Source organism: Arachis stenosperma, chromosome 6, assembly GCF_014773155.1.
Source record: "Arachis stenosperma cultivar V10309 chromosome 6, arast.V10309.gnm1.PFL2, whole genome shotgun sequence".
NCBI classification, from domain to species: Eukaryota; Viridiplantae; Streptophyta; class Magnoliopsida; order Fabales; family Fabaceae; genus Arachis; species Arachis stenosperma.
In genome coordinates this window covers 65,888,946-65,913,414 of record NC_080382.1, presented here as the reverse complement: position 1 = coordinate 65,913,414, position 24,469 = coordinate 65,888,946, and the positions used below count along the sequence as shown (strand labels likewise).

The 24,469-nt window shown below is 38.2% G+C and overlaps 1 protein-coding gene across 2 annotated transcripts; it reads right to left on the bottom strand.

Annotated features, from left to right (window-relative positions):
* Positions 1 to 19,153: 19,153 nt before the first annotated feature.
* On the bottom strand, positions 19,154 to 23,712 carry LOC130933243 (ribonuclease III domain-containing protein RNC1, chloroplastic-like). Of its 2 annotated transcripts, XM_057862798.1 has the most exons (5): positions 22,751 to 23,712; positions 20,567 to 20,768; positions 20,124 to 20,324; positions 19,933 to 20,019; positions 19,154 to 19,813 (listed from the first exon to the last, which is right to left on the bottom strand). In XM_057862798.1, exons 1-5 carry the CDS (start codon positions 23,560 to 23,562, stop codon positions 19,496 to 19,498), a joined length of 1,620 nt encoding a protein of 539 aa, XP_057718781.1. In that variant the 5' UTR covers positions 23,563 to 23,712; the 3' UTR covers positions 19,154 to 19,495. The 2 variants fall into 2 exon arrangements, with proteins under 2 accessions (XP_057718781.1, XP_057718782.1); XM_057862799.1 differs by lacking the exon at positions 22,751 to 23,712 and having other exon boundaries at positions 20,124 to 20,314; positions 20,567 to 20,765.
* Positions 23,713 to 24,469: the final 757 nt, after the last annotated feature.

Below are 24,469 nucleotides of genomic sequence, written 5' to 3'. Positions count from 1 at the left end.
TCTATCCAACTCATGAATGATGTTATAGACAAGGAGGTAGGCCCTATAAAAAAAAAGACTTGATGAATATTAAGACTTTTATAAATAAAAATTTCGTCATGGTTATTGTTACGGTGGGTAACCGGAGATTAATAAGATGGATGGCTTTGGTTGGCCCAATCGTCCGCGGATGGTGGCTTCCGAGCTGGTTTGCACGTTGGGGCCTCCTTCCGACTTGCGCTCGTGAGTGAATGGGGGGTGGTACCTGCAAAGACACTCCGATGCCTAAGTTAGCAAGGGTGTGAGCAGGTCTAGAGAGTATTGGGCTTAGAGATACCTGAGGGGTGTCAGTGTATTTATAGTGGTGAGCCAATAACCACCGTTGGAGTAGTGCCATATCTTTAGGATGTTAACCGTCCCATTATCTTAGGGAAGTTAAGATATGGCTTTATGAAGCGGTTAGAGAGATTTTAGGGGCGGTTACTCATTTGAATGAGTGCTTATCTGCCAGCTAATCTCATGTCCGACTTCTTTAGAGTAAGTCGTAGTTGACACCGACTTCTTATATGAAGGTCGGTGTTTTGGGTTAGGCTTAATCCTTCGGATTAGGCCTTTTATTTGGACCTGGGCCTTTGTTATTGGGCCAGGGTATGAACAGTGCCCCTACTTGAGCCCAAGATCTTTATAGGACTTGGGTTCGAGTATTTTACTCGGGATCGTAGTCGACTTGTTGGAGGATTGACGTGATTTTCTGGAACCGACGTGACTTTCCGTGTCTCTTTGGTTCTGACGGTTACGTCTAATCAAGCGTCGTGTCCGTTAGGGATGTGCGTAGACTTTGGTAATGGTGCATTCTCATTAATGACTGCTCCGCTTTTACCATTATGCCCCTTAGTATGTTTATAAATACTTTCCCTCTCTTTCATTTTTTCGTTTATGCAATTTTTCAAATTTCTTCTTGCTTTGTTCGTGCTTCATTCTTGCATTCGGAGACCTCTGCTTCTTTTAACCTTCGGTTATGGATAAAGGTTAGCGTTTTTACTTCTATGTCATGCTTTGTGATTGCATGCTTTTATTTTCTTTGGAGAGGAAAAAGTGGCGTTGTAGGCTTTCGTATCCCCTTAGGGACTCTCGTTTTTTATTCTTTTTCCTTTTTCCTCTGTAGGTTTTCGTCGTGTTTTTAGAAAATGTCTTCTGTAGAGGCTCTTTCTCAATGGGTTGATGTCACAGTCCTAGGAGAGGAACCTTTGGTTGATGCGGAGTTTATTACTCATCTTCGTACTCACCACAGGATTTGTGTTTCTGAGGATGACGAGCCGAAGTATGAGTTGGTAGTCCCGGGTCTAGAAGACCGGGTTTGCTTTGGGAGGGCCAATGAGGCATCTTCTCATTTTTTCTTTATGTATGAATGTATGATCACCCGTCTGGGTGTCTTTCTTCCTTTTTCTGATTTTGAAATGTCTGTTTTGCACCACTGTCGAGTTGCCCCTACTCAACTTCACCCCAACTCTTGGGGTTTTCTGAGAATTTATCAATTTATTAGTCAAGCTTTGGACTTCCCGACCTCTTTGAGGATTTTCTTTTTTCTTTTCCACATGACTAAACCCTTTAGCGGGCTAAACAACAAACAGCAATGGGTGTCCTTCCGAGCCATACAAGGTCGGAGGATTTTCACCCTTTTTGGTGAATCCTTCCATGACTTCAAAAATTATTTTTTCAAAGTGCAAGCTGTAGAGGGTCACCACCCCTTTTTTCTGGATGATAACTCTTCCCCTCGCTTTCCCTTATATTTGCTGGAGGCCTCCCCTTGTGAGAAATATGGTCTGGACGACCTGGATGAAATAGAGGCTGCCATTGTGGGGTTCCTCCGAGAAGTGTGGGGGAGGGCCCCATATTTGGATACTAAGAAGTTTCTCCAAGGGTCTCCGACCTTTGTCCAGGCGCAGCTAGGTAGCTTTTTCTTGTTTTTAAATTTCCGACTTATCAACTAATCATCCCGACTTGTTTGATTCTTTAGCTATTGTTTTTCTTCTTTCAGAAATGGCTAAGACAAACGCTCAAGAATCTTTCCAAAGAGTCCAGGAGGCCAAGGCCAAGTCTCGCGCTCGGGCCGGTGGTGCCAGGGTTATCTCTCCTCCTCCTCCTCCTCGCAACATTGGGACTCTTTTCAAGCCTATCGTAATTTCTTCTTCAGCTCCCCCTCAGTCGCTCCCCGTCGTCCGACCTTCCCCTGATCCAAAGAAGCGCAAGACTTTAGAGTCTGGTGCTTCTGAGGTTAAGGCGGATGCCATTGAGTTTGTCCGAAAGAATATCTATCCCCATGTTCGTATAGGCATGGATGATATGTCTGTTCGGGGTCACCTTACCACTATGGTCGAGGAGAGTCTCAAGGCAGCGGGGGTTTGTGGTAAACTCTTGGATATCTTTGAGAAGGCTCCCCTCAGCTCTTTAGGGACGACCTCGAAGGTCGAGGAGCTAGAGGGAAGGCTTCGCTCATATCAGGAGCATGAGGGAGAATTGAAGAAGGAGATTGCCAAGTTGAGGGAGGAGAGAGATACCTTTCGGGAGAAGGGGAAGGCTTTGCAGGCCCAGTACAACATGGAAATGGAGTTGAGGAAAACGGCGCAGGCCAGTTATCAAAGCTTATTCAAGGATCTTGTGTCTGTCAAGAATGATCTGCTGAACTCTCGGAAGACATATGATGAGTTGGAGGACTCAATTGCTGATGGCGCCGAGGAGTCTTGGAGGATTTTTTTGGAGCAAGTCAGGGTCATTGCTCCCGACTTGGATCTTTCTCCTTTACATCCTGACAAAGTTGTTATTGATGGTGCCATCGTGGATCCTCCTGCCCCCGTAGTTGTTTCCGAGTCAGAATTGAAGACTCGGGGGCAGAGGATTGTTGAGTCCCCTCCTCGTTCTAAGGACGCTCCGAGTTCTTCAGATGTTCCTCCGATTTCCTCTTCCTCTCCTGTGGCTGCCCCTCTTCCTGGTCCTGATGGCGCTCTTCCTGGCTCTGGTGGTGGTGATCCGTCTTCTCTTCTGAAAAAATAATTTTTTATGGCTATATGGGGGCTCGGCCTGTGAGTCCCCCCCTTTTTTAAACTTATTTATATGTTGTTTGGTGACGCTTGAACAATTTCTTTTGGCCATTTAAGGCCGTTAACAAAATATTTCGGCAAGTGCCCTTTTTGAATAAGGGTTTAGATTAACAAAATAAATACCCTTTTTTGGATAAGGGTTTAAGTTACCTTGTGCGTGTATGCTTTTCTAATTTTTGATTTTTCAAAAACCCTCTTGATCTTTCTCTGAAAAACCTTTCCTATTGGCTTGTCTTGTTTTCCCGAGCCTTTTTGTTTAAGGGCTTTTGAGACAGCCTTTAAACTTCTTCCTAGGTTTTCCTATCTCTTTTCGTTATCCCTTATACTCAATTTTGTTTTAGCGAGTTCTTATGACTTAGGTTATTTTTGCGATGCGTTTTTCTTCTACTCGGTTCTACACTCCGATTTATGGATCGAAGTGTTCCCGAGCTTTCCCACTCGGGATCTCGTTCCGACTTATGAGTCGGATTCGTTCCCGAGTTTTTACGATCGACTTATATAACCTCTTTACACCGACTTGTACCTCGTCGTTTTATCCTGACGACCACTTAGGTCGATTCATGGGATTTTCACGTTTTGTCGAGCTTAAGTCGGCGCGTTTCGTAGAAAGACTTAAAAAATAAAAAATGAAAAGGATTTTGTAAGAGATATCGTAGATGAAAAGATCTTTATTAATCGGGGAGGTACCTTTTTGCTACTAAGGATTTTGATAATCTATTTCCCTTAGCCTCTACTATGATGCCTCGTTAAAAACCCTTCTCCAGAAAAAATCCTTTTGGGAAAAAATCATGAAGTTGGGAAAAGAGTACATCAGGGAGTAGAGTTCGCTTTTAGCTATAGTACCTTTTCATGTTACAAGCATGCCACGACCTCGGGAGCTCATTGCCGTTCAGGTCGATTATTTTATAATAACCTTTTCCTAAGACTTCATTGACTTTGTATGGTCCCTTCCAATTTGCGGCGAGCTTTCCTTCTTCCAATTTGTTGACTCCAATGTCGTTTCTGATTAAGACCAAATCATCTAGAGCAAACGTTCTTCGAATGACTTTTTTGTTGTACCTTGTAGTCATCCTTTGTTTTAACGCGGCTTTTCTTATCTGGGCATCTTCTCGGACTTCGGGGAGCAGGTCGAGCTCCTCTTTGTGCCCTTGTATGTTTCTGATCTCGTCATGGAGAATTACCCTTGGGCTTTGCTCATTGATTTCTATTGGTATCATTGCCTCCACACCATAGACTAGTCGGAAGGGTGTTTCTCCAGTGGCGGATTGGGGTGTTGTCCTGTAGGCCCATAGCACTTGAGGGAGCTCTTCAGCCCAAGCTCCTTTCGCTTCTTGTAGTCTCTTCTTTAGTCCTGCCAGTATGACTTTGTTGGCTGCCTCGGCTTGCCCATTGGCTTGTGGGTGCTCCACCGAGGTGAACTGATGCTTGATTTTCATACTGGCTACTAAGCTTCTGAAGGTAGCATCGGTGAACTGGGTTCCATTATCCGTAGTGATGGAATAAGGTATCCCATATCTTGTGATGATATTTTTGTAGAGGAATCTCCGACTTCTTTGAGCGGTGATGGTGGCCAACGGTTCTGCTTCTATCCACTTTGTGAAATAATCTATTCCCACGATCAGGTATTTGACTTGTCCAGGCGCTTGGGAAAAAGGACCTAACAAATCCATTCCCCATTTTGCAAAAGGCCATGGAGAAGTGATACTAATAAGCTCTTCTGGTGGAGCCACGTGGAAATTTGCATGCATTTGACATGGTTGACACTTTTTCACAAATTCTGTGGCATCTTTCTGCAAGGTCGACCAGTAGAATCCAGCTCGGATTACTTTCCTGGCTAGTGACCTTGCTCCGAGATGGTTTCCACAGATCCCACTATGTACTTCCTCCAATACCTCGGCGGTTCTTGAGGTCGGTACGCACTTTAACAATGGTGTTGATATCCCTCTTCTATAGAGGACATTTCTCACCAAAGTGTAATGTTGTGCTTCCCTTCGGATCTTTTTAGCTTCTTTCTCCTCCTTAGGGAGGATGTCGAATTTCAGGTATTCGACTAAGGGATTCATCCATCCGAGGTTTAAACCGGCTACCTCAAGTACCTGTTGTTTATCTTTTATTACTGAGGGTTCCTGGAGGGTTTCTTGGATCAGGCTTCTGTTGTTCCCTCCTGGTTTGGTACTTGCTAACTTGGATAGGGCGTCTGCTCTGCTGTTTAGATCCCGAGTTATGTGTTTGACCTCGGTTTCTGCAAAGCGCCCAAGGTATTCCAAAGTTTTTTCCAAGTACCTCTTCATGTTTGGGTCCTTTGCCTGATACTCTCCACTTATTTGGGAGGTCACCACTTGCGAGTCGCTGTATATCATCACCTTTGTAGCACCGACTTCTTCTGCTAGTTTTAACCCAGCAATCAAGGCTTCATATTCTGCCTGATTATTTGAGGCTGGGAATTCAAATTTTAGGGAAACCTCTATCTGGGTTCCTCTTTCATCTACCAATATTATGCCTGCGCCGCTTCCCGTTTTGTTGGAGGATCCATCTACATAGAGTTCTCATGTAGTTGGTTTTTCCTCTTGATCCCCGCGTATTCTGCAACGAAGTCAGCGAGGCATTGAGCTTTGATCGCTGTCCGAGTTTCATATCTTAAGTCGAACTCGGAGAGCTCTATTGCCCATTGAACCATTCTTCCTGCAACATCCGTTTTTTGGAGGATTTGCTTCATGGGTTGGTTTGTGCGGACTCTTATTGTGTGAGCTTGAAAGTAAGGTCGTAGCCTTCGTGAGGCTATCACTAAGGAATAGGCAAACTTTTCTAGTTTGTGGTACCTTAGTTCAGGGCCTTGTAGGACCTTACTGATGAAGTAGACCGGGTGTTGTCCGACCTCATCTTCTTTTATCAGGGCTGACGAGACAACCCTGTTTGCTACGGATAGGTATAGAATGAGGTCTTTCCCCGGTATTGGTCGGGTTAAGATAGGAGGTTGGCTTAAGAACTTTTTGAACTCTTGGAACGCCTCCTCGCATTCCAGAGTCCATTCGAATTGGCATCCCTTCCTTAATAAGGAAAATAGTGGAAGGGATTTTAGTGCCGATCTTGCCAAAAATCTGGAGAGGGCTGCAAGTCGGCCAGTGAGCTGCTGGACTTCTCTCAAACAGGTCGGACTTTTCATTTCTAGGATGGCTCTACACTTATCGGGATTGGCCTCAATCCCTCTTTGTGTTAGCATAAATCCTAGGAATTTTCCTGCTTCCACCGCGAAGGCGCATTTTGCAGGATTTAGTCTCATCCCATGCAGCCTTATGGTATCAAAGACTTGTGAGAGGTCGGATAAGAGGTTGACTTCCTTCTTGGTTTTCACTAGCATGTCGTCGACGTATACTTCCATTAGGGTCCCCAGGTGAGGGGAAAACACTTTATTCATCAACCTTTGATATGTGGCTCCTGCATTCTTTAATCCGAATGGCATGACCACGTAGCAATAATTAGCTCTGGGTGTGATAAATGATGTTTTCTCCTGGTCGGGCTCATACATCGGGATTTGATTATATCCCGAGTAGGCGTCCATGAATGACAAGTATTGGTACCCCGAGCTGGAGTCTACTAGGGTATCAATACTTGGCAAGGGATAAGGGTCCTTAGGACATGCCTTATTTAAGTCGGTGTAGTCGACACACATTCTCCATTTACCATTCTGTTTTTTGACTAGCACTACATTGGCTAGCCATGTTGGGTACTTGACTTCTCTGATGAAGCCAGCTTCCAGGAGTGCATGTACTTGTTCTTCCACTATTAGGGCTCGTTCTGGGCCGAGCTTGCGTCTTCTTTGTTGTACAGGTCGGGATCCTGGATAAACCGAGAGCTTATGGGACATGAGCTCGGGGTCAATCCCAGGCATGTCGGAGGCCTTCCAGGCGAAGAGGTCGGAATTATCTCTTAGGAGCTTAGTCAACCCTTGTTTTAGAGTTTCCCCTAGGTTGGCTCCTATATGAGTGTTTTTCCCTTCCTCTTCACCAACCTGTATCTCCTCGGTTTTTCCTCCCGGTTGTGGTCGCAGCTCTTCTCTAGCCTTTGCGCCGTCGAGCTCTATTGTGTTAACTTCTCTGCCCTTTCCCCTTAGGTTTAGGCTTTCATTGTAGCACTTCCTTGCTAACTTTTGATCTCCCCTTACCGTTGCTATTCCCGCTGAGGTTGGGAATTTCATGCAGAGGTGAGGAGTAGATACCACTGCTCCGAGTCGATTGAGGGTAGCTCTACCGATTAGAGCATTATATGCTGACCCCACATCAATGACTATGAAGTCTATACTCAGAGTCTTAGATTTTTCCCCTTTTCCAAAAGTAGTGTGAAGGGGTAAAAATCCTAGTGGTTTTATTGGCGTGTCCCCTAATCCGTATAGGGTGTCGGGGTAGGCTCTTAATTCTTTCTCATCTAACCCTAGTTTGTCGAAAGCGGGCTTAAAAAGGATGTCCGCCGAGCTTCCTTGGTCTACTAGGGTTCTGTGGAGATGGGCATTTGCTAGAATCATGGTTATCACTACTGGATCATCATGTCCAGGGATTATTCCTTGCCCATCTTCTTTTGTGAATGAAATGGTGGGGAGGTCGGGTGTCTCCTTCCCGACCTGGTAGACTCTTTTGAGATGTCTTTTGCGAGAGGATTTTGTAAGTCCCCCTCCTGCAAACCCTCCTGAGATCATATGGATATGCCTCTCTGGAGTCTGCGGCGGTGGGTCTCTTCTATCCATGTCGTCTCGCTTTCTCTTTCCATGACCGTCCGACCTTTCTATGAGATATCTATCAAGCCGACCTTCTCTAGCCAGCTTTTCTATCACATTTTTAAGGTCGTAACAGTCGTTTGTGGAGTGACCATATATCTTATGGTACTCACAGTAATCGTTGCGGCTTCCCCCTTTTTTATTTTTAATGGGTCTAGGGGGTGGCAATCTCTCAGTGTTACAAATCTCTCTATATACGTCCACTATAGAAACCTTCAGAGGAGTATAAGAGTGATATTTTCTTGGCCTTTCGAGACCGAGTTCTTCCCTTTTCTTGGTTTCCCTTTCCCTCTCTTTTGTTGAGGGAGGGGGCCCAGGTCGCCAACTCAGGTCTCTTAGTTTGGCGTTTTCCTCCATATTGATGTACTTTTCAGCCCTTTCCTGTACATCACTTAGAGAAACGGGATGTCTTTTGGATATGGACTGCGAGAAGGGACCTTCTCTGAGTCCATTGACTAATCCCATTATGACTGCCTCTGTGGGCAGGTCTTGGATCTCCAAACATGCTTTGTTGAATCTTTCCATATAGGCTCGAAAAGATTCTCCGATCTCCTGTTTTATTTCCAGGAGGCTCGGTGCATGTTTCACTTTGTCTTTCTGGATTGAGAACCTCATCAAAAATTTCCTTGAGAGGTCTTCAAAGCTAGTAACCGACCTCGGGGGGAGGCTATCGAACCACTTCATCGCTGCTTTCGATAAAGTGGTCGGGAAGGCCTTGCATCGTGTAGCGTCGGAAGCGTCAGCTAGGTACATCCGACTTTTAAAGTTGCTCAGGTGATGCTTCGGATCCGTGGTCCCGTCATAGAGGTCCATGTCAGGGCTTTTGAAGTTTCTCGGAACTTTAGCCCTCATGATGTCCTCGCTGAAGGGATCCTCCCCACCTAAAGGTGGTTCTTCGTGTTCATCACGGGGGTTGCGACTTTTGAGGGAGGATTCCAACTGTAAGAGCTTTCTTTCTAACTCTTTTCGTCGTTCCATCTCCTCTTTTAGGCTCTTTTCAGTTTCCTTTTGTCGTTCCCGCTCCTGCTCTAATTGTTCCAGGCGGCTATGGACTAATCCCATGAGTTCAGTTACATGGGGTGGTCCTTCTTTTTCTGATTCGCGCCCTTCTGAGGAGTTCAGCTTCGGATTCTTTAATCCGGATGTGCCTTCCCTGTGTTGATTGTCGATTTCTTGGTGGAGGGTGAGGTCCACATCGTTGTTGCCTGTGTCCAGATTCTCTTGTTCAGAGTCTGTTTCCACATGGCTTTCTTCGTGGGATCTATCTGCCATCGTTGGATGATCTCTCAGGTCCCCGGCAACGGCGCCAATGTTACGGTGGGTAACCGGAGATTAATAAGATGGATGGCTTTGGTTGGCCCAATCGTCCGCGGATGGTGGCTTCCGAGCTGGTTTGCACGTTGGGGCCTCCTTCCGACTTGCGCTCGTGAGTGAATGGGGGGTGGTACCTGCAAAGACACTCCGATGCCTAAGTTAGCAAGGGTGTGAGCAGGTCTAGAGAGTATTGGGCTTAGAGATACCTGAGGGGTGTCAGTGTATTTATAGTGGTGAGCCAATAACCACCGTTGGAGTAGTGCCATATCTTTAGGATGTTAACCGTCCCATTATCTTAGGGAAGTTAAGATATGGCTTTATGAAGCGGTTAGAGAGATTTTAGGGGCGGTTACTTATTTGAATGAGTGCTTATCTGTCAGCTAATCTCATGTCCGACTTCTTTAGAGTAAGTCGTAGTTGACACCGACTTCTTATATGAAGGTCGGTGTTTTGGGTTAGGCTTAATCCTTCGGATTAGGCCTTTTATTTGGACATGGGCCTTTGTTATTGGGCCAGGGTATGAACAGTGCCCCTACTTGAGCCCAAGATCTTTATAGGACTTGGGTTCGAGTATTTTACTCGGGATCGTAGTCGACTTGTTGGAGGACTGACGTGATTTTCTGGAACCGACGTGACTTTCCGTGTCTCTTTGGTTCTTACGGTTACGTCTAATCAAGCGTCGTGTCCGTTAGGGATGTGCGTAGACTTTGGTAATGGTGCATTCTCATTAATGACTGCCCCGCTTTTACCATTATGCCCCTTAGTATGTTTATAAATACTTTCCCTCTCTTTCATTTTTTCGTTTCTGCAATTTTTCAAATTTCTTCTTGCTTTGTTCGTGCTTCATTCTTGCATTCGAAGACCTCTACTTCTTTTAACCTTCGGTTATGGATAGAGAAGTACAAACAAAATTGAGATACCTCTTGGTTCATGGAAAGGACAAATTGCAGCAAAGCATGAGGATATGATAATTTCAATAATACTTAGAGCGCTACCATGAATAGAACGTGACAGTGACGTCTTTCTAATAGGTAGGGAGAATGCCACTATAAATTTTAGAATGTTATTTTTAACAACCTCTGAATAAAAATTAGGCAAACTATAGATTATTTGAGATTTTTCTTGATAGTTCCAAAACGTTCGAGAATATTTTGGAAGGTACTCAAAGACTATAAAAAATCTTAGAAGACTTTGAAAAACTATAAAGAATGTACATATATTTAGAAGTATGAAGATTGGTTTAATTTAAAAAAATGTAGGAGACAAGATATTTATAATAAAGGTTATAAAAACTCAATCTAGACTCTTGGTTAGATTAAATTCTAACTATTCATTTAAAAGGTAGATGACTATAAATTGAAGGTGGGAGTTTTGAGGTGAAGTATATATGTTATTTGTAACAAATACTTATATAGTGAAGTATTATTTTTACCAAAATTTTTTTTCTTTTCTATTTTTAGTTTTTGTGCTAAGTATTAAAAGTTAGACTTACTTAATCTTAGTTCAAGAAGTTGAGTAAATCTAAATGTTGGCACACTAGTGTTGAAGTGTATGTAAAATCGTGACAAAAAATTCAACTCCAAAAGATTATGAAAATAAAATTTCAACTTACTTGTTAGGTTGAAGAGAAATTATTAAGATCAAACAATTTTTGTATTGTTTTTACTGCATCAGTAATCAATTATTAAGAGTAATAATTTGTTAAAAGCTATTTTAAATTTGTAAATTTATTTGATTTTATAAAATAAAAAAATTACAGAAAAGATTAACAAATTTTTTTAAAGAAAACAAAAGTTTATTTTACACTGAGAAGTAATATTTAAATCAAATATAATTTTAAATTTTTTAAATTGAATTAAATGAAGTTAACTCAAGCAATCTAATTTTAAATTTTAACATTTATATTTAGAGTTGTATTTATTGGCTTAAATTATATAGTATTCAATTTTAAATTATAATTTACTATATTTTAATTAATATTAAATAATTTATTATTAGTTTAATTTATTAATTTTAAAAATAATTAAACTAAATAAGCTATGAAAATTTATTGCTATTAATTATAAGCATTTTACTACGGGCCCTTTTACTACTTAGAATAATACACACATTACACACACAAAATAATAATAAAAAGTATAATCAGATGGAGTCCATTTGACTTTTTATAATTGGAGTGGTTCATCAAATGTTCTTCTTCCTAATAAAATTGAATTTTGATATTTAATATTGTTTTAATTTATTCTTTTAAATATTTTTTTTTAGTTTACTTAAGAAAATTTTCACACTCATTAGCAATTGAGTCAAAAATTATATACCACCAATGGACAAATAGATCGTGTCATTAAAAAATTTGTTACAAAGCAAGTTAAGTTTGATCTTTAAATTGTATCTGTTTGTCCAACAAATTTAAGATAGTAAAGGATTAATTTCTCTTCTGTTAAACGCCGAATTTAAGAACCATTAGTGTATGACTCTCAGAATAGAAATATGTTTATATATAACTTTTCAAACAAGCTTTTATTTGGGCAAAATACTATAATAAGCCAATGCTAGGCTGAAATTATGTAAATAAGCCAAAACTAAAATCGTTTTAGTAATGAGCCAAACCATATATTTATATAATTCGAACCACAATGGTTCGAACTCCATTCGTTAATAATTCGAACTAATGCGGTTCGAATTACAGAGAGAGATGCTGATTCAAGTAAATCGAACCAAACTGGTTCGAATTACAGAGAGAGAAGGTGCATCATATAATTCGAACCAGGTTGGTTCGAATTATAGAGAAGCTACATCTTAGTGGTTTTGCATGCGGGTTAGATGGTGGTTTAGTTGGTGGTTTATGTAGGTGGTTTATGTTAGTAGTTTATGTTAGTGGTTTATATTGGTGGTTTATGTTAGTAGTTTATGTTAGTGGTTTATGTTAGTTGTTTTATGTTAGCTCTTTTAAGTTAGTGGTTTATGTTGGTTTCTTATGTTGGTGGTAGGGGTGGAAAAAGGCCAGGCAGCCTGCCAGGGCCTGTAGCCTGGCCTGGCCTGGCCTGTTATAAAATAGGTACAGGCCCAGGCTCTTTTAAAAGCCTTAATACATTAATAGGCCAGACCCAGGCTTACTAATTAGCCTTATAGGCTTGTCAGGCCTGCCTGAGCCTGTTAAAATATAATTAAATATATAAATAATTATTTATTATTAATAAAATTATGGGATATTTTAAATTTATTATATTTTATTATAAATATTTTTGTATATTTTAAATATGTTAAAAGTTTAAAATTTTTTATAAATATTAATATATGACATATTACATATGACTATTTTTATTAAAAAATAATTTTTTAAATAATATTTTTATTTTTGTAAAAAAAATTATCAGGCCTTTTAACAGGCTTCAGGCCAGGCCAGGCTGAATAACAGGCCAGGCCTAGTACTTTATAAAGAGCCTATAACAGGCTGCAGGCCAGGCTCAGGCCAATCAACTGTATGACAGGCCAGGCCTGTTAAGAGCAAAGCCTGGCCTGGCCTGGCCTGTTTCCACCCATAGTTGGTGGTTTATGTTGGTTTCTTATGTTGGTGGTTTATGTTAGTTATTTTATGTAAGTGGTTTCTGTTAGTTGTTTTATGTTAGTGATTTGTGTTAGTTGTTTTATGCTAGCTGTTTTATGTTAACGGTTTTAGTTAAGTTGTTTTATGTTAGTGGTTCTACTTAAGCTGTTTTATGTTAGCGGTTTACTTGTGCAGTCTATGGGTTTGTTTTGCATGTAGTTCTTGTTCATGTATATTTATGCGGTTTAGTTGTGCATTTCATGCGCAGCCTCAGCGATGCATCAGGAGCATGCGACTGGATGACAGATACGTTCCGTACTTGCAGATGGCCGTCTATACCATCTTGCAAGGTTGAACGATAGATGGTTCCAGTTAGACGAGGCCCTTGTCAGTGCATTCGTCGAGCGATGGCATCCGGAAACGCACACGTTTCATATGCCGTTCGAAGAGTGCACGATCACACTCCAGGACGTGGCATACCATGTGCACCCTTGCTCTGTCTACCACTAAATCGAACCACACTGGTTCGAATTAGGGGTTGTGTAATTCGAACCAGCTTGGTTCGAATTAATTGATGCAGCTTCTCTATAATTCGAACCAGCCTGGTTCGAATTATATGATGCACCTTCTCTCTCTGTAATTCGAACCAGCTTGGTTCGATTTACTTGAATCAGCATCTCTCTTTGTAATTTGAACCGCATTGGTTCGAATTATTAACGAATGGAGTTCGAACCATTGTGGTTCGAATTATATAAATATATGGTTTGGCTCATTACTGAAACGATTTTAGTTTTGGCTTATTTACGTAATTTCGGCCTAGCATTGGCTTATTATAGTGTTTTGCCCCTTTTATTTTATACGGTACTTTTTATCTCCACATACCCTTATAAATATCTCAGTATTGCATAATTGGATGATAAAGTTCAATCGAGATGTGATAGAAGGCGTAAGCAACTTGATATCATGATGTAACATTTTTTACTTACTTATGTAACATTTTTTATTTTTAGTTATAAAAATATAAAGTTTATTGTAAAATATTTAATTAAATAATTGATGTATCAATTAATTTTTTAAACACGCTCACTTAATATTTATATAATATATAATCATATAGATAATTAGAATATCTTATATGTTATTAAGATTCTTTTACAATAAAATAAGTTCTACAAATTCAACTAAATACAATTTTTTTCTAACATAAAATTGTATCATATCGAATTTATAATTTTTGACTCTTCTAGCATATTTCAGTCAATATAAAGTCTAACATGTTGGCATCAATTTTATACCCCTGCAAATATATGAGCAATAAAAATTAAAATTAAAAATAACACATAACACTATCTTTATCAGAATAAAAATTAAGTTAAAACTTACAAATTAAAATGAACTAATTCTTTAAAAATATATTCTCAAAGTTTAAAACTAGTCAATCAAGAATGCAAATGATCAAGAATTGGCAATTCAATATATAAATTCCAAGTCTAACTCTCTTTGCCTTTTCTCTCAATAATTTTTTCTTAATTTCTCACATTAACGTCATTTTTCATATTCAATAAAGAACAATGAAGGAGAAGGTATAGCTTTGTAAGTTATGAAAACCTAAACTTTGTGCTCTCACTCCTTGAAGCAGCATCTACCTGTTTATCCCTTTAAATTTAATAGAAGAGTAAAGCTTCCAAAACTTGAAATTTGACTTCAACAACTTTGATTTCTTTTCCCCCAATATCAACAGCAGCGTAGAAGAGAGATAGAGTAGCAAATGTGATTGAACTATACATGCATTCATATCTATCATCTTCTCTTTCATCATTTTTCAAATTTCTTCAAGAATGTGAGCCATTCATTTGTGTTTTGGCTCTAAGTTTCTTTCTTGATTGTTGATATGTAGCAGAGCTCCATAATCTTCAACTTCTTGATCTTTTTAGTTCGGTGCATGTAAAGAGGAGGTTTCTTCAACAATCTTCAATGAAGCACAAAGAAGGAAAGATTTCTCTGATGTAGCATTCAGATGTGACTTTTGCTTGAAGCCCTAGCTTCTTTGGCTTTCTTCTTCTTACTTGATTTTGGTAACCCACTTTTTCATCATTGATTTGAACTCTAAACACAGTTTTCTTGTTTTACTTTTGGAATGTTTCACGTAGGTGAAAGAGAAGAAAGAGAAAGAGAAGAGAGAAAATGGTTCAGTAGCTTTGATTTGGTTCTTATGAAAATGAAGTTTCATTTCTTTAGTTAGCATCCATAAAAATGAATGGGCTTGGATTATCAGTTGGGCATTTGCTTGTTATTCTACCTTATTGGGTTTGGCCTTATACCTTTTTTTGATCCATATATAATTTCTGCACACTAACTATACTAACTTGTCACTTTTTTGGGCTGTGTTAGTTTGTTTATTGGGCTAGTTTTGATTACTTTAATTTCTTACACAATTAACAAACTAATCACTTATGCAATTGGCCTTTTAACTCAATAATAATATTTAGTTATCATCTATCAATTATTATTAGTTCTTTAAACTCAACAATATTTTTTTTCCATCATTTGTTCAATATTAAGTAGGTTTTGAGCAAATTTAGGAACTAATAGAACATCATGGATATTCTTAGTTCTTATCTTGGTGTTGACGCTGATTGTAAGCCATTCATCTGCACGATTATTCTATCTCCAATTCTAATGCCTAATCGAATAGTTTTGTTGATATCACTAAATAGGTTTTATCACCTGTTATGTGATTACTGAAGTCACTCTCGAGATATCATATATCATCTATCTTCTTGCATTCTTCCTGTGAGGATGCATGGAAGAGACATTCTTTTCCTTCCTTTACTTCAGAAAAGTTAATGCGATGATTGATCTTCATCCTGCAGCCTTTTTCTATATGTCTGAGCTTTTTATAATTGCAGCACTTTGTGTTGCCTTTGAACTTTTACTTCAAATTTTTTCATACTTTCTTAGCTCGCAATTTTCTTCTTATCTTTGAGAAGATTGTCTTCGTCACATCTTGTTGAAGGAATCATAGAGCAATATAATTTCTATTTTGATCTTCCTTTAATTTCTTCTTTTCTGTAGCGAAAAGTGCTTCTTGATTCTCTGACATGGCGAACCCTCTGTGAAAAACATCCCACAAGCCTTGTGCTTGTAAAAAGATTTTTATTCGAGAATGTCAGTCCTCATAATTGTCTTATGATAATATGGGCACGAGAATATTTATAGTTGAGATAGTCATGGTTATGGAGAAATTTGTTTGAGTGGCTTACAATGTGGTGGATATGTATAATTAATAGCTAGAAAGAAAGATTTAGTTTTATGAAATAGTTTGAAGTTGGTTTAGGATATTATGGACTTGAATGTTGTAGCAAGAATAGCAATGATAATTCCGATGAAGGAGTAGTTTAGACGAATAGTTAGAGAAATTTAATAGTTATATTATTGATGGGATAATGAGAGAGTACAAAGGCTAATGAGACTTGATGTATTTGTTAGTTGATTACAACATGAGTTGTATGGTGGCCTATTTATAGGTCTCACAAGTTGCTAAATCATAAATTATAGATCATTATAGGTACTATATATTATCCTAAATATTTCTAGTACTTGAATTATTTATTTTATTTCTATATTTTTCCATCATAATATTTAGATATTTATTTTTATCAAATAAGATCATGAAAATTCTATTCCATAAATGTGTAGCATAATTAATAAGTTGTTAACAAATTAGTTATGCTTCTCATAATTACATAAATCCCCCTAGCTCGCCATTCTAATGGATTATACCAATGTTTTCATTATTCACTTAGCGGCCATTTGGTTAGTGGGTGTGTCCACCCAAAATATAAACACCGTGACACACATCTATTGACATACATCTATTGTTTGCGACGAAAGCTAGTGCACTCCTGGTAAAGTAGGGAGTGCAACACTCTTTTAAAGTTAATCTATTATCAAAAGTTATCAGGTAAATTAAATTTATTTATTATTGTTATTATTTTTTTTGTCATGGGCTAAACAAACAAATCGGCACTAACAAAAATACTAATTCCCTCATTTAACACACGGACGACTTTTACACCACAAAAATACTCAGGAAAATTTGATTGAATTCCTCCATTACTTTGTTATTGTCGATGTGATGTCTTCGAGCATTTTCACTGTTTTATTTGTTGTCAAGTGTTTCCGTTATTGTTCTGACTAGTCATAGATTATTTTAACGCTCTTGAACCCACCACATTCCACCTCTATCATAAATGACCTTCAAAGTCCGAAAAATTACTGCCATAGAAAAGGAAGACGCATCGATTCTATAGAAGAACCCGGTCTCCATGAAAGCGCCATGATTCTCAGATGACGACATAGTCAAAGCACAAAATAGAAGGCAATTACAACAAGTTCATTATCTTTTATTTCAAATTATCCTCAAATTGTACATAATAAAATGAAAAATTAAAATACAATTATATTTAAACAATTATTTGTATTATTTTTTTATGAATTTATTCAAAAAATAATTAAATTTTAAAGTTAATTGGTATAAAATATTACAGATATAAAATTAAGAAAAATTTTTATTTATATAAGAATGAGCCTAATAAATAATTATTCTATTTAATATATAATTAAGAATATTTCTTTCTTTATCAACGAATTATAGTTCAAATGACATAGTTTTTATCTAAGAGTTGGTAAAAAAAATACTTCTTTCTTTTATTAACTTTTTTCAAACATTAATTATTTATTTTACATGCAATATAGAAATAAATGAATATAATATTTATTGAGTAGACGCAGTTACGTAAAATTTTTTTATTGTCATAGTGTTTGAACCAAATAAAAGAAAATATTATTTTAAAAAAAACTAATAATATATTTTTGATAATATTCTTGATACAAAATAATAAATTTTAAATATTTTTTAAATAATATATATTAACTAAAATAATATAATTATCCAAAATAGTATATTATAAATATAATAAAATAACATATTTTAATAAAAAAATTGTTAATAAAAAATTATATAAATATTTTTTATATAAATTTTTGTTTCGCACAAAATAAAATTATTATATGTTTGTTTGCTTTTTATGTTGTATATATGTTCTTTTTAATTAAATTTATATAATACAAAATTTTTATCATTTTATTCATATTTAATGTTTTAATTTTGTTTCACACAAAATAAAATTATATATATATATATATATATATATATATATAACACAATTTTTTTTATTATTGTCTTTATATTTAATATTATAATTTTATTTCATATAAAATAAAATTTATTTAAATTTTAATATTATATATAACACAAAATTTTTTATCATTGTATTTATATTTAATATTATAGTTTTATTTCACACAAAACAAAATTTATTTAAATTTTAATATTATATACATAATATATATTTAATATTATTTTTTTTGAAGATTCTAGTATATCTTTTTTTTTTGGATTTAGTATATGAATTTTCAATTTATTTTTTATATATTATTTATTTTAATTCTAAAGTCCAATAACTTTTTTTTGTACAGACATATTGTTTTTAATATTTATATACTATTTTTTATTTTTAACTTCAGTCTAATATCTAAGATTTATAAAAAAAATCTAAAACTTGTAAAAAAATGATTAACCTGATTAACAGGTTGCCTTTTTAAATTTAGATCATTTAAATAAAATATAATAAATAAAGAGTTCAGATTTAATAAATTCACAAGGTGTGCAACACTCCATACTTTGCAAGGAGCGTTTAAGAATGAGCGGTTATTGAGACAAATTTTTTTAAGAACAGTGTAGTACATAAATTGACACAAATAACATGTATTTATTGTACCTGGCACAACATTTAGAATAGAGACAGATCATTTTTATAATTTTATCCTAATTTCTTTTATTTTCAATTTTGCCCTTTCTTCCTCCCTCCCTCCCTCCTTTCCTCTCAGCTCTCACCATCGTCGCCGTTGTTGTGGTCCGCTCGTGCGCCTTTGCCTCCCCTTTATGCTCTTCTCTCCTTCCTCCTCATGTTGGCCGCTTGCAATCCTCCAACGCCTTCTCTCTCTACCTCGCCTCGTCCTCATATCTCGTTCATATTCCTCTCCCCCTTGGTCGCCTCTTCCTCCGGCTTTGGCTCCGGCTTTGCCGCCTTCCATTTCTGTCATTTTTCTCCTATGTTGCATTCTTCTTCTTTTTTGTTTTTCTTTTTCTGATTTTTTTGAAAAATAAATGATGTTCTTCCATTACTTAATTTTTGGTTATTGATTTCTAGCAAAATGTGTAACGATAAATCTCTAGTGATAGAGGTGGCGATAGCAATGGTGGATTTTTTTTCCAAAAGAAATATTATTATAGACAATATATACTTTTCACAATTTTATTACATCTTAGTTCAATATTTTATCAAATACAGTATATAAACACTAGTACTTATCTTACGAGTATACATCAACCAAGCGCAGCCTTACTCCAACTAGACATTATGCAACGGAACAATAGTCAATTAGTCACATGTATCCTCATCTCAATGCATTTTTTCATTGTATAGGCCGCACCCTCAAAATTGATTAAAAGAAAATATACAATTATTATATACACCAAGGAAACTTCAAAAGAATTCAGAAATCAACTAGGACTAGGAGGTGAATCATAAAATATCAGGGTATGGCCTAAATGAAGTGTAAAAGACTAAAACGAGAGAAAATGTAAAGGAAGAAGGAAATGGCGAAGGATGAGGAAAAGGAGAAGGTTCTTTTATCCTCATCTCACTACTATCTCTTCACTTTTTACACTTCTTGAGGTTGTACTTGCTCGAAGTCAAAAACCTCAAACATCAAACGTCTCACATCGCGTTTCCCATAAACAGCATATGAAAGTCCATGAAGAGCTTGTTGAACTGCTGTGTTGGCTGGGTTTCTCAGTCGCCGATTGTGCTCGTACTTGTCTTGAACACTTTCACCATATATAATATAATGGTGAAGATGTTTAGCCCTCAAATATCTTCCACAATACTTGTTCATAAGAAGGCGGCGGTGCCTATTTTGTAGCCACAGCCCAGGAGCATCTAAATGCTTCATCAGCAGTCGTTCAGCCATCACCAAATCCTGTACAATATTCAAGAATAAAAATGGAAAAAGATTATATAGTAAGCATTGAAGACAACAACATAAAGTTTTAGTTATATATTTCAATAGTGAAACCAGTGTGTGGTCAAATGTAATACCTGTATCTTTTGGCCAAGGTATTCTAATCTTTCATAGCAAAATCGAGGATGCTCAAGTTTGTACTTTGATGGATGCAAGAAACATAGCTGCAGTTCGACAGCGAATTCAATAAGGTCAGATCTCATAACGTGAGTGCAGTAATCCCAGTCGGGCTAAAGGTAAGGCATTAGATGCAACAATATAGCTCTACCTGCAATCCAAGTCCGAGCTCTATGTTCCGGGCTTCGGTAATATCTGGAGTCATATCATTCATTTCCTGTGGATATCCAAGGGTCTGCATAACCTTTGGTTTGCAATCATAATCCCATATATTCCCTCTGAACCGATGCATGCCTGGGGGAACACAGGCTCTGAACAACCGCGGATGTGCAAACAGGGCATCTGCAGGAGGCTGAATGCAAAACAGTTAACATCATTGCTTTGTCTCCTAATAGTAACAGATGCGATTTATACAATAAGCCAAGAAATTTGCTAGCATATTTGGCAGCACAGTAGTGCGTAGAAACAGAATTGAATTTACAATTCAGCTAGTCCAAGTTTTAACAGCTATGATATCTACATAATATCTCTAGGTTTTTGCATGCTAACTGTTAAAACAAATAACGCTAAGAAAGAAAGGTTTGTAGAGCTTGCCTTATAGGCAACCATGTCCTGCCAGCTTATCTTGGCTTCAAATTCAGTAGACACATAATCTACATCTTCGAGTTGTCGACGCAGTTTGGGCTGGCAATAGTCAGCATCTGGATCCATTCCAAAGACTTCAAAAAGAACACGGTATACTTCCGGCATACCGAAGCACAGATAGATTGCCCCAAATAGAGCCCAAAAGACAGACCTACAAAATGGAATAAGAAATGCAGAAAATCTGTGAACAATACACTTCAGAAACATATTATGTTAAAGATCAATTCCATTGATTAAGATGGGTCCAAAAAAAGAAATTTATAAAAAAAAAATTAAAAAGAAAACTGGGGGTTCTGGGTTGTCACTCAGCATGGTTTCTCTTTTCACCATACTATCATTTTGATTGTAAGATTCATATGTCTATAATTTACAAACCATGAGCTGTAATACCATGGTCTTGAAAGGAAGATGGCAACAGATAGACATACAAAGTCATGGTCTCATGCTGATGCTACAAAGTCATGGGTAACATTATAAATAATAACATCTATTTACATTAGTTATCCAAGATTACAAGGATCTAGCTTTAGATTACACAGGTAGCTTCTATTTTGAAGCTAATAAATAAATAATAAAAAAGAAACACCAAAACAGAAAATAAAAGAAGAAAAGATATTTAGCATCCTCCAAGCACCTAAAAACACAAGCTTCATTCATGAGAAGAAATTATTAGGTTACCCTAATTAATCAATTCAATTTCATCAGTCATGGGTACCAATCAAGAAGCATTCCCCATGTGAGAATTCGGGGATGTTCTTAAACTTGAATAAGGGCATATCCTCTTAGTAGAATTCTAGCGTGCTGGTTAGACTAAAGTCCTCTACATCAATCAAAATAATTGTTCCATCAGCGAAACTGCGGCAACTTCAAAATACAGAGTACATTCACAGGCAAGGCACTCCCATGGGAGAAATAAAAGACAAAAGCAGACAAGGCACTCTCATAGGATAAATAAACGACAAAAGCAACTATACTACTATCACATAGTCATCATTGTTTACATAAGGTCCATCATGTAATTTTGTATCATTAACCAAAGAGGATACTAATCTATTGACCAGCAAGTCAAAAAAACCACTTTACATAAACACAATTTCACTGTCAAAACTGCATTCTGCTTCACTTCATTTCTAAATGAAAACATCTGTCATAGAAGTCTTGCATTTGAGAAAATTAACCAGATAAGTAACTTGGACAAGTCCGGTGATATGAGGCTTGAGTTGCATGTACAAAGTTATGCTTCAAATCTCACTGCTACTGTTATTACTTCCAATTGACTAATTTATCTAACAATTCCATTGACCAGAGGCTGTTCACCTTAGAGACCTAATGCGGTCATGAGTACAACCAAGTTTAAGGCACACAGTCCCCCGGATATTCAAGGATCGTTGCGGACTGAAGGGACTGGTGTACACTGGATGAAGCGATGTGTGTGCCCACCACTCATTTGCCGAACAGCAGTTGGGGGCCTAGCTCTCTAGTATCACTTTTCACTTTGTTCTCCTTGGCTGGCATTGGCTGTCGCTAAATTGCTAGCGTTCCTCTAGTGGTGAGAGTGGGTCGTTGCGTGCTGGTCAGGGCAAGTCTGGTCGGCCAAACTCGGTCTGGGCTAGACACAACCATGGGGTGCCAAGGCCAATTTGGCTGGCTAAACTCGACCAGGGGCCTGTCCTAGCCAGCCAGACACGACCAGGAAGACAGTCAGAGTGCCCTGACACTCTCTAATGCCTGTCTGTCAATTCCTTTAAATTTCATCGTTGCAACCATAATCCTGGGGATTTTTGGAACCCAAAGACTTTGATTTCTCATAAGGTGCCAGTCGGAGTAGGAAGGGTAAAAAGATATTGCAGTAAGCAAGTTAGCAAGGGTTCAAATGATTTTGTGATTTTCATTCCATTCACCAATTACATAACTCCCAGACAATGAATCTAATTTTCTTTCCCTTACTGTCTTAAACTCCCAAACAGGCAACTGGCTCTACATCACACTTTTCTATTCGTCTATTCGAAACTCCCAAACATAGTGCAAAGCGAATGATGATAGTTAAATAGTAGCACAATAGCATAGAAAGGGACAATGTAGTATAACCAAGACTCAGAGAAAGAAAGAGAGAGAGAGAGAGAGAGAGCTTACTTGACGGGTGGCTCTCTTTCCTTCCTAACAAGCTTATCCATATCATCAAAAGGGAACACCAAATTGTGCAAACTCGCCTCCTTAATCCACCGCGGCATCATGGACTTCCCAATCAAGCCAAACACCCTCTCCCGCATCGGACCCGGCCCCTCCCTCGGATACCTCTGAAGAAAAAACTCAGCAAAGGCAAGCTCCAGCACGTACTGGCCAAGAAAGAACAGCCTCGAGTGCCCGCACCTCACGTGCCTCGCACGGGACCTCTCGAACCCCTGGTGCTGAAACGCAAGGTACAGCAGAGTGTCGAGCTGCTTCGCGGGGTTATCGTCATCCAATGAAGATGAAGGTTCTAGAGGATACCCCAAGGCTTGCTTGGCTTCTAGAAGGCAGTCGTCGATCCACGTGTTGTCGGCGGCGTTGAGGCGCCTGGAAGGGAGGCAGGAGCTGAGTAAGGGGAATGATTTGAGAGTTAGTTGGGGGCTGTTGAGGAATCTCTCTGCGAGTTTTTTGTCGTCTAGTGGGGGACGCAGGATGAACCTTCTTGGCGGAGATTTTTTCTTTGGGGATGTTATCTTCCTGCGCTCCGCGAGCTCCTTCAGGAGCCGCTGGGGGCTGTTTTCAGGAAGAGGTTGCGGATTCTGTGGGGGCGGGTCATTTACGGCGTTGGCGACCGCGATAATGCGGAGGGAATGGGGACTGCCGGTGGTGGTGGTGGTAGTGATGAGGGGTACTTTGGGGTTGTTGGTTTGGAATGGGGAGAGGGAGGATGAGAAAGAGTAATTGCGGGAGAGTATGAAAGAGGAAGTGAGTTCCATTTGAGAAGATGAGGGAAGTTATCGATTGAGCATTGAGACGGTTTGTTTGTTAGATTACTGTTAGAAGGAAAAACTGAGTGCCAAGAGTGGAAGAGAAAAGAGGGTTTTACGCTGAGTTGCAGGGTTCTGGCAATTCTGGACTCAACGACGCTAGTTGGATAAGGTGGGAAATAGATCCTCTCCATTTTTTTTGTCACTGGAGATAATAAAGTGTAATCTCTCACCTTTAATTTTACAAGTGGGACCAGCAACAAATGAGAGAGAAAATATATTGAATGGTGAGATCTTTCACTGGATACCAAGGTGCCCCGTGTCTACTTTGTAATAAAACGGGGATGCTACACATCCATATAATCATAACCAAGTTGGTTCAACACTAAAAAAATTCAATACCATTAAATGAAACGTGAAATACACGCGTCTAAAAATCGCCCAACGCTTCTTCTTCTTCTCCCATACTTCTTCTTCCTTTTCTTTTTCTTCTTCTTCTTTTTCTTTTTTTCACGCTCGTTTACGCACGGAGAGTCTTCTTCTTCGCGTTCCTCCTTCTCCTCCTTTTTCGCGTTCCTTCTTCTTCACGTGTTTTCTCCTTATCGTCATTCTTTTATTGTTGTTGTTACTGTATTTTTTGTCTTTTCCTCCTTCTCTCTGGTGAAGAAGCAGTAGAAGGTGAGGAAGAAGAGTTTTAAATAGTGCAGAATGAACCGAACACAGTACTCATGGTGAACCGAACACAATACTCATGGTGAACCGAAAATAATACAATTGTATAGTCTTGAGTGAACGAAATATAATCCATTATATAAAATCAAATTCAAATAGCTTTATGCAGAATGAGCCGAACACAGTACTTATAGTGAACCGAACATAGTACTCATGGTGAATCGAAAATAATACAATTGTATGG

Coding starts and splice junctions, on each gene's coding strand:
- LOC130933243 (XM_057862798.1), bottom strand. CDS start 23,562: ATGGAACTCACTTCCTCTTTCATACTCTCCCGCAATTACTCTTTCTCA. Junction 20,769..22,750: donor GAAAGAGAGCCACCCGTCAA/GTAAGCTCTCTC, acceptor TCCATTTTGTAG/GTCTGTCTTTTGGGCTCTAT. Junction 19,814..19,932: donor ACCTTGGCCAAAAGATACAG/GTATTACATTTG, acceptor AATATTGTACAG/GATTTGGTGATGGCTGAACG.